This window comes from Genypterus blacodes, unplaced genomic scaffold, assembly GCF_046128005.1.
Source record: "Genypterus blacodes isolate CSIRO-AG114 ecotype Tasmania unplaced genomic scaffold, CSIRO-AGI_Gbla_v1 ptg000076l_1, whole genome shotgun sequence".
Classification (NCBI taxonomy): Eukaryota; Metazoa; Chordata; class Actinopteri; order Ophidiiformes; family Ophidiidae; genus Genypterus; species Genypterus blacodes.
Genome location: NW_027466885.1, coordinates 2,034,679 through 2,048,245, shown reverse-complemented (window position 1 = coordinate 2,048,245; position 13,567 = coordinate 2,034,679). Strand labels below are relative to the sequence as shown.

Below are 13,567 nucleotides of genomic sequence, written 5' to 3'. Positions count from 1 at the left end.
CACACAATCACTTGCAGTCGGTCAATGCTGAGGTTATCTTCACGTCATTCTTAGCACAAACTGTTGCCATGGAGACTTGGACACATCATGGTATTGTATGATGAATCTTCTTCTACATGCAGCCTAAACATTAAAGACGAGAGGAAGAATGCAAAAATATGGAAATAGAAAGAAAATTAATTATTTAATAAAGATAACAAATATGGGTTTTTATCCTGCTTTGTAGATTTGAATTTTTTTTATTTACCCTTAATTAATACAGGTAATCTCATTGGGTCTCATTCTTAAAAGAGACCTGGTCAGATTGGAACAGCAATGCAGACAAAGTTACAACACAGACGATCAATGCCAATCAATTCATGGTGGGTGGGTGCTTGTTTTTTTAGAACCGAGCTGGTTTTCATTTTAATGCTTCATGGTCACAAGTAAGCCCTCCTCCTGCTGTGTCACCAGGGGAAATAAGCAGTGTTCTGTGTGTTTGTGTAGTTGGGGTGAAGAGTTAGGGGAGTTGTCCCTATCAGCCTGGAAGCTCTGCTAAGCTGTTAAGCTACTCTAAGACAACTCTGTGTCCAGTATGTGTGACATGGACAGTTTCTGGATTACACAATGGTTGGACTGAGAGGGTGGGGGTCGTGCTGGAGTCTGCAAATCAGCCTTTCTGAAGGGAGTATCTGGTTGTTTTATCTCCATATGAAATAGGACCTGATCATGAAAGCAGCCACCATATTATTGATTGTATCCATATTTAGAACTTTATTGTGTATTACAGTTTTTAAAAATGTAACAAACTGTAGTGTCACAGCATTTTTCAACTTCATGGTTTGTTGAAATGTGAAGCTGGAAATTGGAACATAAACTTTTAGTGTCACTTATGAAGAGCTGATGACTGTGTCGAGGCATTTTTTACAGGGTTTACTCTGTGGCGACCCAAGTTAACGTTTCTTGAAATGAGCAGATAAAAGAGAGGAGAAAATGGGAAAATACACCTTAACAACATTAACATTAATGTGTGTATTCATGTGCAATATATATACATATTTACAGTGTGCTTGTGGTCGGTACATAATCTGAGCCAACTACATGATTTAATGATTAAATTAGATGCTTATCGCATTTGCTTAGTTTAGTTTAGCAAGCCATGCAGATATTCATGAAGGTACAATTATAATTTCCCACTATTGATCCAGATCCAGATTAGAATGTATGCCGGGATATTGTTATTGTATCAAGTTACATGAACAAATAAGCAGCTACCTCCAGTTTGTAGCTAAAATAAGGATTGTAAGCGTGGCCCACCACATGGAGGTCCCACTTAAAACCGCTTTATAAAGAGCACTTGTCACAAGGGGGCAGCATTTTAAATGGTTGAATGCGTCTCTAAGCAGCGTCCCTTTGATTTAAATGGTTAATTTCCCCCACTTTTACCTGGATCAGTGCCTTCACTCACTCCCTGTGGGGGAGGAGCTCCTTGTTCGCGGCTTTGTTTGACACTGACCCCGGTAATGAAAGTCTGAACTTCTTATATAACATGTTCACGTATAAAAAAAATTTGACCCTTAAAGGCCACCAAGGAAGCTTTCTGCATGTGTGAATGGGAGCAGTTTACAGGTGTTGCTGAGGATGTTAGCTTTTTGCTATGTAATGTTGTGTTTACCTCTCCTTGGTGTGGTGCTGAAGGTGCTGCTGTGTATTTATAGCAGCGCTTCTAACACAGAGATCAGCGTGGATAGATTAAGCCTCGGCTGTGAGGAAGCAACACACTTTACGCGATCCTCTCCTCTCGCTGGGAGGCTTCAGGTGACTGCCGTTCACTCAGGGTAGACGAGGCTCCTGTGGAGAAAGGCGTGGAACTGCAATTTGATACTTTTATTACACACTACAAGCTTTCCCCCCTCATGGAGCTCTGGCTTAGCAAGGATGGCTGGTGATCATGGAAGACAAAACAAAGGGAGAAAGGAGGAAGAGTAAAGTGCAAAGTTGCGGCCACCCAGTGCCAGTGAAAGGGAGATCCCACGTCTGCGCGCAACAATGTGGTTATTTGTGTGAGAGTGTGTGTGGGGGACGCCATGGGAGTCGTGCTCAGCTGGTGTACCGGTGCCTTGATTTGGGTTAGAGGTGCTCCACTGAAACACTGCAGAGTAAGTAGGTACTGACTCTGAAGGGTTATGCTTAAGAACTGTGTGTGTGTGTTGTGTGTGTGTGTGTGTGTTAGTGTGTAAGTGTGCGTGGTTATGTGCACGTGCGTGTGTGTGTGAGAGTAAATAACCTGTTGCAGAGGGGAACATTTCTTTTAGTAATAATCATGATCTCGAAAAGTCAAGTTTAAACCTGAGAAGGGAAAACAATGAACTCCGTCTTGTGGTTCCGTCTTCTCACTCGTCACAATGCAGTTGTGTAACACTTGGTTATAACCCAAAGAGTATATATTATGGCCAACAGAAGATTGTTTTACTGATTACACCATGGAGAAGTTAATGGGAAGTTGTTGTATTTGATTAACAAATAAATGTTTAAACCCTGGTGCTCAGGACTCAGTCTGGAAATACAAACTAGCAGGAGCCAGGGTCCTGCAGCAAAGAGGCCCTGGAACCGCTTTTATCAGAGAATTATGTTTAAATGTCTTTATATATATAAAATATAAAGAAGGACAGTTGTAAAATAATTTATTGGAGTACTGAACACAACAATCACAGGAGGAAATCTCACTTTACCCAATCTGCTGACTATTCATTGTGCTTCTTATGTCACTAGTTGAGCATCAGAATCAAGCAGCAGCATTATGCAGATCTGCCCATCCCCTGTTGTTTTTTTGTCATTGATCTGTATCTCACCCTCCTCTTCCTCGCTCTCTCCACAGCCTCAGGAAGCCCTCGAAGACTCCCCCCGTGATGGATTTGTCTTAGACGAGGGGGATTTGAGTGCCGACCCCTTGGAATGGCACGAGAGAAGCACAGGTGGGGGCGACACATCCGATGAGTATTTTGACTCCTGCTCATGGAACAGTGACACCCTGTCAGATTGGAGTCCAGACAGGGGCGACTCTCCAGACATTTTGTCGGGCCTTGGGGACACCTGTGCTGCTCAGCGAGCCTCAGGGGGCTGCTTCCACACCGGGCAGAGTAAACCCAGGAGGAGGGAGGCCACAGCCGAGGAGGCCCACAGAGACACTACAGGGACGTATGTAAGACGAGGCAGCTGTAACAGGAGGAAAAGTCCAGTCAACCATGTGGATTTACTACACAGCGCTGATATCCAATCACAGAGCAGCAACGGAGAACTGTGCTCAATCAAGATCCCACCCCGCCAGAGTACAGACCACCTAAAACCAGGCTTCCACCGGGAACAGTCCGGCCTACAGGCTGGTTTCACGCAAACACAAATCGGCACAGAGACAAACTGTTTACACGCGCAAAGCCAATTCAGCACAGACATCCGTGAGACGAAGGTAAATGAGCACGCAGACACTCAGGAAGCCAAAACACAGCCCAGAGAAAATGAGGACAAAACTGTGGAGGGACATGATTGTACAAGGTCACACACAGGAAGCACAGACAGAGATATATTACAAAAATGTGGCCTTCGGGGTGTAGAAGTAGAGAATATAGGTCTGCTCAGCGTAAAACAGGGCGAGAGTTCAGAACGTCAAAATGCAATTGGTGAAAATGGGGACGTACAAGTGAGTTGTGACGACAAAACAGATTTATGCAAGAGTCTGTTTCATGATAAAACCCATCACAAAATAGAGAATAGGATATGCAGCACTAACACACATTCCTCAGATGTAATAGATACACAAACATCTAAGTCACTTTGTACACGTTTTACAAACAAGACAAAGCACACAGACTCGCATGTATTTACAGAAATTGTTGTAACAAATCCAAGTATCGCAGAAGACACTCAGACAAACAGAGTGCCACATATTTCATCAGAGGTTGGAGAGTCGTTCCATGCAGGAATAGAGGATATTTGGTGTTCAGAAAGTCAGTGTGAGGAAACCATCAGCAGAGAGGCACAAGCTCATGTCTGTACGAGTGCAACAAAGCTCCAAGAGGAGGTGTCAGGTGTCCAATCAGAGCATTGCGGGTGTGTTGGCATTAACTCACCCGGGACAGTAAATGAAATCTGGTCCTCCTCAGACAGCACAGCATGTTTCCCTCTGGATGCCTGTGGTGCTCCGACATTTCCCCCCCTTGTCTCACCTGTCCCTGAGACAGGCCCAGACAGGGAGGAGCTCACACAGAGGCAACCAGATCCAACACAACCCCACAGAGCAAGGTCACGGCCAGGTCATAGCCAGGATTTAATCCCTTATCACTTAGAGTGTGCTTGGACAGAAATACCAGGCCACAAACAGGTCCAGTCTGAGGCCAAGTCAGGTTGTTTAGAAGCAGGCCCAGTCTTAACTCAAACCTACTCTGACACTGGTAAGGGTTCTGAGGGACATCTGTCTCCTCACCCTTTCACTGCCTGTCCACTTTTTCCCCCCAACTACCCAGAAGAACAGGATTCCTCCCTTCTGTTATCAGAGAAGCTGGGAGGAGAGAGGGGGAGGGCAGGATCACCCTGCTGTCTCCCCTGGCAAAGCACAGAGCAGGAGCGGGAGGAGGGTGCCCATGTTTACCTCCACCAGAGGGAAGTAGTAGAAGTAGTAAGCAGAGTCAATCTCACAATTTCGCACACTGGCACAACACCGTCTGAGAACAGCGAGCTGAGAGTCGTTCCCAGGTCGCTCCCCAGTGATACAGATTCTTCCTCTACTCAGCGTGTGTCGGGTGAAATAGGAAAAACAACAGGCCCCACCGCTGCAAATACAATTTCCAGACTTGGTAAGGAAATCAGGCCAGAGTTGGAGATCCCTCAACCTCCCTGCGGCGTGGAGTCTCCTTCTCTGCTGTCGGACTCCAACAATAACACTAAGGCAAGTGCAGAGGGGACAGGGAGAGGACAGAGCACAGGCAGCTCACAAAGCAATGAGAAAACAATTTGCACCCCAGTTGAGACATTAACACAGACAACCTCTGACCTCTTGGATGACACAGACGGGCCTCAGGAAAATTCCCTCGACTCACTGGACTGGAGCAGTGAGGGCTCAGCTGTGTCTGGACTAGGGGACGACCTCCACAGCCACTCTCTTTCAAGCGTGGCTGAGGTGGATATTAAAGATGGTGCTTTTTGTACACAAGTTGACAAATTTTGCAAAAATGCTCAAGAAAATTATGTTTCATTTAACTCAGTCACACATAGAAATGAAGGCCTTGAACCTTTATTAACATATTTAGAGAACAAAGGCCTGTTAGTGGAGAGTGAATACAAAGAAGACAGGCAGTTAAGTAATCAGTCACATGATCACAGCACGCCTTACACAAAAAGATGCAGCTCGCACTCATTTGCAGAGCATAAAGTGTTTGAGGTGGGTAGAGAGCTCACACAGAGGTGCACAGTGAGGTGCTCACACTCTGATGTCGGCCTTCACCTGCTTTCTATAAGTAGTTTAGAGCCAATTCTGGAGGCTGAGCGTTCACAGGAAAGCCCAGGCACAGCAGAGGACGATCTAGAAATAGAGGCAAAGAAAGACCAGGAGATCATGAGGCCTTCTGTGGAAGACAGGGGTGTTGGTAACTTTTCAGGGGACATCCGTCGTTCTAAAAGTCCCAACTTCCAACCTGCGCACGAAGACGAAACACTAACCGGTGCTGAGTCAGAACCTGAGCTAAACCCAAGTTTAACAGAGTCTGTTGAATTCAGGACCCCGCCGGTGCTACGAAGCAGTTCTGACAGGCCCTGCAGGCCCATGACTGTGGCCTATGATAATGTGTCTTATGCAGTTAACAGCTCCTGTGATGAGACTGAAGAGACAAAGACTAAGAGGAGCAAAATGAAAGGCAGTCAGACAGGAAACAAAGGCTCGAAATTTTCTGTCTTTGCTAAGATGCCTTCTTTCAGGAAGGCTAAAGGTTTGAAAAGTGCCAAGGGCGAGGAGTCACCCAAGGAGTCATCTGGGAGTGAGTTCCTTCCATGCAGTTCACCTCTGCCTGAACATGGACTTCAAGGGGACAACTCAGACGATGAGGTTTTCCTCAAAAGCAACATCCTCAACCAGTTCTTTCCCTCAGAGACAGAAGAAGAGGAATATGGCTTATTCCCTTCTTCGCCACACACTCGCCATGTTTGCCAGCTCTACAGTCAAGGGGGTAGTGGGCATGGAGGACTTAGCCATGAAAACCCCCTACTTAGGCAGGTACACTTACCTGATGGACAGGCCTACAAAAGGAGCAAGAGTAATGACAGCCTGAATATACGCATGCGCTTTGCCCAAGCCCACAAGTCCCTCTCTAGCCTATTTGAGTCTCGATCTCTGGATAAGGACAATGAGGATCAGGCCAATATGGGAACTGACGGGGATTTTAGTAAAGCCAAACAGTCATGGAAGAAGTTTAAAAAGACTAAGGAGGCTGAGCTCCTCAGGAGGACTCTCTCAGTGCCTGATGAGGAATGTAGTAGTGGAACCGAGCAGGACTTCCCAACCTCTTCACTACTTAATAGACTTAGCAATCCAGGGTCACCATGTTCTCTCAGGGCCCTTCGCCACACTGATCCCATCTCCAAGCGGGGGGTTCCCCAAGGGAGTGGGACGGACAAACCTCACGGGTGCAAATCTGAGGGCCAGAGGAGGAAGCATTCACCTAATGGCCTACCTGGAACACTTCATGAGTCTGGACTGCCTTCATCCTCAGATGAATCTCTTGTCCCTCCACTCAATGACTCTAGCCCTCATTCACCTTTGAGCCCAAGTTCATTGGCCACTCATACCCATCCGCATTCACCGTCCTCAGCCAGGTCTCCTCCTGTGGTCAGTGAGGGGATTACAGAGACCCCTCTACGTCCAATGAGCCCCAAGCCCAACAGCCCGAGGCCCGCTGCACAACGCAAGGTTTTCCGCTACCCTCACTCAATAAGGTCCGGTTCTCTCTCTCTCCTGGGCCAGTCGGTCAGTGTGGAGGGGTTGACAGACCCCCCAGAGAGGCCTAAGACCCTGAAGCCCTCAGCTAGCCCTCTGGCCCTCAGCCCTCTGGAAGCAGCTGACAGCCGGCTTGATAGCCAGTCACACATCAGCCTGTATGCTATCGGCTCCGTCAGTGAATTGGAGGTAAGAATGAATCACCTTGTGTTTTCACAGTGAAAACTGTTCAAAATTGCAGAAAGGTTTCATGTGTAGATTTGAGAAAGTGCGTTAATTCAGAATTCTGCAGTGTTTGCATGATTGTCCTGAATAAAGTCTCTGTCTGTGGAACTTTATTATGGATGGTGGATAAAAAAGGCTTTGTTCAGCCCTCAATCAACATGCCAATAGAGTTCCAGCTCCCTGGGAAAAGTGTTTACTCCCCGCCTCCAACACACACACACACACAGTTGATCTCGCCTGTGTGTGTGTGTGTTAGTGCACGGGCGTATGCCAGTGTATCTATATCTGTCAGTGTCCGGGTTTGGGAGAGAGAACAAGTCCCTCTTTATTTGCGGCTCAGTGTGACAGGGATGAGGAAGAAGAGGAGGAAAACAGCAGAGTCAGCTCTTCCCTCCTCCAGCCCCTGTGTAGCAGTGAGCTGGCTGCCCTCATTCTACCTCCTTGCCAGCTCCACCAGTAGTCAACACAAAGCCAGAGCTGGATCATTTGAGAAGTAGCGCCATCTAGTGGCTACACCACATGCTACATAATAGCATGTTTGTTCTATGACCTTTATGTTGACAGTTAATTAATATATTCTGAGTCTTTTATATATCAAACTCTGAGGTGTTAGGTTTTCTTAATCATCTCCTCATATGATCACATAATGACCTCACACATCTCATCATTACCTTCCAATATGCCTCACCTCCACTGCCAAATAGCTACAAATTAAAGCTTTCTCGCTTTTCAGTGGTAGTGAAGTTTGATGGGATAAATCAGGTCAGTTAGTGTGACTTGGTGCCCACATGCTGGACTGTGGCTGCCCACTGCGCCTCATAGTTTGGAGATGCAGAGAACACATTTAGTTGTACTTGACAATGGCAATAAAGGTTTCTTTCATAACTTTCTCAAAGGTTCTTGGAAACGTGAAGGAATGTTTGACAATGGTTGTAATCTTGGCAAGGCGAGCTGAAACCTGAGATGGGTACAAATTTTATTCCCTGTGTAATTTTCCTCAAATGTCATCGCTGACATAATCTTGCATGTCTGTACCAAAGTTGAGGAAAAAGTCATGGAAATATTTTTAAATTGAATCAGCAAAAAAGTTGCTTTACCTTCATTAGCAACTCCAGACATGTCGCATAATTACCACATACTCTGATCGAGATGTCTGAATATATCCATAAAAAATCTCACAATCATTGTCTATTACTCAGGCTAAGCATACGTTGATTGGTGCCAATTTCAACTTCATTCAGGTGTATACATGATATTTGACAGAAAGTATTCATTGCCTTAATAAGTGCAGTGCTTGATCTCTCTTTAACCATTGAGGAATAATTGCAGTGAAATTATAGAGGCTGTGAATTTAGGACCACATATGAAGTCACAGACAAACCCAGCTCTCCATGTTTTTTTGGCAAAATAGGCAGAAACCCAGATGAATATGTAGAGATTGATTGAGGTTTATGCCCTAAAATATGGATGGTTCTTTCTCCAGCTTGACATGAATTTCCTTACAGCCCTCAAACTGACAGTGAAACCCATTTGTTAATGAATGCTCGTTGGCAGCACTCTCACATTGCCACATGTAAAGCATTGACCAATTGAACCACAGCTGGGGACAGGCCAACAAAAACATTTACATGTGCTCACCTCAGTGTTTATATTTTCGGTTCATGCGTGTAACATTGAAGAAAAAATACCTACCAGCATACTAGTTGTGACACAGTTCAAGTACCAACGTAGCCACAGTACCACACTCCATCTGGGGAACCGTTATGGAGTATCTTTGGTGTTGAAGGTCATTGTGACTAACCAGGTGACTGTGCACTCAAAAGGGCCCACAAAACTGTGGTCGACCTGCCAGCCAGTCCAGACCGAGAAGACTGTTGGAGCCGGCAGCCGTCGACGGGAAGGTGTCTGTGGTTGTTAGCGAGCTAGGGCCTGGATCCTGGGCGGATACTGGCCGCGAGGGAGGCCGACGACGACGGCGGCGGCGTCTGTGCTCTGATGACCTCTGGATTGAAGAGGAAAAGAAGTACAAGCGCAAACTGTCCAGGGTGATAAGAGGGAGCCTGGGACAACTCGACACACTGTTACCTGCAGACATGGACAAAGTAAGAAGTCATCAAAGATTGCGACAAAACTCAAAAGCTTGGAGGTCCTTGGTATCCTCCTCTTCTTCTTCCTCTGCCTTCCTTCCGTTCACCTGTATCTCTCCTTCGTGGGCATTCTGTTTGTCTCTCATGACATCAGTGTCACTGTCTGTCACTGTTGACGTCTGTCTTGACTTTTCAGTTCATGCATGCACGTTCTTGTTGTGTATTTTCCGAGTCTCTCTTATCTATCCAGTTCCTCCCGAGCACAATAAAGTGTGTCCTGTATGGTATTTGAAACTAATCCTTTTCCATCTCCACAGACACATGTGGGGCTCATGGAGGCATTTCAGGGCATGCCACTCAAAGCCCACAGCTTCTCACAGAGTACCCCCATCGGCCTGGACTGCCTGGGCTGGAGAAGACGCATCTCCTGCACGAGTAAGTGTCAACTCTTGTTTCAGTTTACAATTATTCTGCTTGTAGTTCTGGTCTGATAATATTGTACTTCAGTTTTGAACCAGACCACCTATTGAGTGTGTGGATTTTATAGTACACATGACACAATTTTGGGAGTACATTTGAGCTCACACTGTGCTGAAATGTGTTATGTCTTCCCTGTGTCTTAAATGTTGGCCTCAGTGACTCTGTACTCACATTGTTTGCACATTCAAAGCTTCAATCTAAAATGTCTTTGATTGGGTGTTTGGAACTGTAGATTCATGACAGTAACAGCAGTTCCAGTGTAGTTCTTTTTTCTACCTACAGATGTCAGCAAAGTGTTAATTTAACACAAACCACAACGCAAAGCAAAACAAATGGATTTTCAGGCGTCTGATAGAAATAACCACAGTGAATGATGAAAATTAAAAAAAAGAATGCAGCTGTGGGTTTCATAAATAAAGGTGGTGCAGCCATCTTTCGGGAAACGAGCTGCTGGAGGGATCTGGATAGTTTAGCAGTAGGGACACTTTTTTTCACTTTGGCAAAATACATTTTTTTCAATTTATCATGCATTCACAGACACACACACACAGCCACACTTTGTGAGGTTAGTGATCTTGCTCTAGATGAGTTTTAATATTATTAAACTAGAGCTGAATTGTAATGATTTATATTAACATTATGAATCCAAACAGAAAGGGAGGTTAGTTTTTGCAATAATATATCTATTTGCTCATATAATCACCTTAGATGCATGCATTAAGTTGAGATGTCTTAGTCATGGTGGTCAGATGTTAAAGGCTCTATTTCCACCCCATCTTGAAATGTGATCTATGATCCTTTTTTAACAGTTTGGAGGTGCAGGTTCTCTTTTTACAGCAAGTCACAACTCCTGATTCAGTATGACTTTATGAATGTGATACGAGTAGGAACATGAGGCAGGGTGACGTCTGTATATGACCCGAAACATTGGATAGCCTTCTGTCCTCTCCGTTGATACAATATCATGCAACTTTCTAAGGCACAGATTTTTTTTGTGTGGATCTGTGGACCATTTATATAACAACACATAACGACACATCTCACTAAATAATTGTGTAAATCTGTAAAATCAGTCTGAATCAACGCACATACATCTTTTCAAAATTCCATACAAATCTTGATATTCACAGACAAGAATTAGGAATTTTCCAAAAATCATGGAGACCATTAGTTAGTCAGTATTGTTTGGCACTATTTATTTAGAAGCAGATTGAGATGCAGATTGAAACATTTAAAATAATAAATTCAGAGGTTTGTGAATCCTTGGCTTTGATTTCTAGTTTGAATGTGCTACATAGGTGCAACAATGTATTGAGTGACACAGGCATATTATTACGTATGGCATGAATATAGTGTTACAGAAAGCATGTTGGGGCATTTTCACACTGGTCTTGTTCAATCAATGTGTGTGACCACAGTAATCACACGCAAGCATTTACATAGATATGCGTTACGCTCTACAGTATAGTCTACAGACATCTTGCAATTTTTGGAATATGCTTTCGGATTCCAACTAGTGTGATATGCTCTCGCTGTGTGAAAGATGCCATCACTCAGCTCATGCAGTGTGTGCTTTATGCGCTCCGTTATCTTCACCTCTATGACAAAACCAGCCTTTTGGTTTTCCCTCCATCTGCTACTTTTCCATCACTCTGACATTTTCATCCTTGGCACGACATCAGCTGTATCACTTCCAGCCTGTGCTGTGTGTGGGCTGGTGGAGCGAAACACTCACACACTCACAAGCACACCAGTGCCATCTGAAAACGTGGTGTATTCATAGTGTAGTGTAAGCTACAGTGCGGATTACAGCGCAAACTCTGTTTCCTGTCTACTGCAACTTTACCGTTATCGTGTTTGTGATGAATTTCATAGCCAGTACAGACTAAAGCCATGGTAGAAGCTAGCAGCCAGATGGACGTGGAGTCATGTGACGTTGTGACGTAGGTGAAAATGATCTATTGATGATCTATTGAAGTGTGCGTAAACTTTGTATTGTCTACACAACAACAAAAAGGAGAAGTTGACGTCTGATGAACAGCAGGGGGTTTCAGCTAACAAGGTTAATATTGAACATCATGGTTAGAGCCATGGCAGTAAAGGAAAGTAAGAGTTGTCCTCCAGCCAATCACGACTAAGGATATAGTCCATATGATGAATAAATGAAAAGAGCTTTTATGTTTACTCTATCATGAGAGGTAAAAGGGTTAGGTAAAGATAACAAACCACACATTTAATTTGAAAACCTGCGTATAATTTAATTGGAATTTGATTATATTAAACCAGCATAGAGAGTATTGTGTGTATTGGGGGGTGGAGTGAGGTTGGAAGGGGGCCTCGCTGTTTTCATCGTCTGCTTTAATGGATACTGCACCATTAGTGAGTCCATGCTGTCGACGTCGGGCAAGAGAACCCCCCCACAGGTCCCCCACTGATGACAGAATGAAGAGAGAGCAAGAGAGAGAGCGAGAGAGGGAGGCAGAGAGAGAGCGAGAGAGGGAGGGAGGAGAGAGAGAGAGAGAGAGAGAGAGAGAGAGAGAGAGAGGCTGTATCCAGATCGCAGAGCTGAAGGGAGGTGAGAAGCGCTGCTACAGCTCTCCCAGTCTGTGGATGGGAGGAGGCAGCAGCGAGTTGACAGCTGGAGCTTACCTCAGCGAATAGTGTAGCAGATATCAGCCAGGAGACCACCTCCTCTTCCTCACTCACTAACTCCCTTCCAGGGGAATAAACCACCTGCTCAGCCTGCTTCTCTCTTCTGCCGGTACTCACCCCTCTACCTGCCCTCTGTTATCTGTCTGGATCTGGATGCGGACCCAGCAGGGCTCAGAGGGGGGCGTGCCCCTGCCTGGGGGCAGTTGTGGGAGCAGTGGCAGTGGCAGCTTGGGGCTGTCACCGGGGTCCGACTCGGATGGCGGGAGCCCTACAGGAGGAGGTGTGGACAGGGTGGTGGACGGAGGTCTCGGGGTGGGTGGATGCATGGGGGGAGGCGGAGGTGGAGGTAGCCTGGGTGGCACTCTGAGGGGGGTCCTGTCTCACTATTGGAGCTTAGAGAGTCTGCACTCCACTACAGGTAAGAGCCCCTTACACACACACACAATTTGTACACACATGCTGCATCACTGCGCAAGTCTGTGGAGATTGCCCCTTAAAAATAATATATACAAATCTAACACACGTGTGCATAGAATGTATGTGCACACACCAGCAGGCTGACACGCTGCCATGAGCTTGTTGTGTTTTTCTGGGTTGGGTTGAATGTGTGTGTGTGTGTGTGTCTCAGCTGAGGAAGATGTTTTGTTGATGTGCTTGGGTGGGCCGTCTGCTTGGCTTCCTAGTCATGCAGAAAGAGCCAGAAAATACCACCAGCTTCAATGACACTCCTATGTACAGTGATACATACATGATATGTGTTTGACATATTGTACTGTGCTCGTGCTCATTTTGGTCTCTACGGTGCTGGACGGGAAAATCCAAAAGTTATTTCCCTTTAGGTGTCATCTCCTCCAGATTTACCACATGAATGTGAATGCGAGCGTCATTATCAGCAGAACAATCATTTACGCAAATATATGATGATCAAAATAACTTTTCCATGCTACATCAGTCATCATTGGAGATCTCGTTCCGACACAACACTGGTACGCTAGTTTCGGCTGTCAGCATCACAGAAATAGCTCGGAACTAAGTCTCTAAAATGTCTGACGAGTCATTGTTGAAGTGGACCCATACTCGTTGGAAAACACCACGGCACTGCTACGCTCAGTGAGGTATCCACATGTGGTTCAATAATATCAGCTGCCAACCCCCCCTTCCC

General features: G+C 45.5%; 1 protein-coding gene across 1 annotated transcript in view; it reads left to right on the top strand.

The window, feature by feature from the left end:
- The first annotated feature begins 2,866 nt into the window (after window positions 1-2,866).
- LOC143006997 (rho guanine nucleotide exchange factor 4-like) overlaps window positions 2,867-13,567 on the top strand; it is a 42,121-nt gene continuing 31,420 nt past the window's right edge. Inside the window, exons 1-3 of the mRNA XM_076158376.1 lie at window positions 2,867-7,150; window positions 9,010-9,288; window positions 9,591-9,708. Coding sequence (XP_076014491.1) covers window positions 5,588-7,150; window positions 9,010-9,288; window positions 9,591-9,708 — 1,960 coding nt within the window. The 5' untranslated portion in view covers window positions 2,867-5,587. The remainder of the gene's footprint in view (window positions 7,151-9,009; window positions 9,289-9,590; window positions 9,709-13,567) is intronic.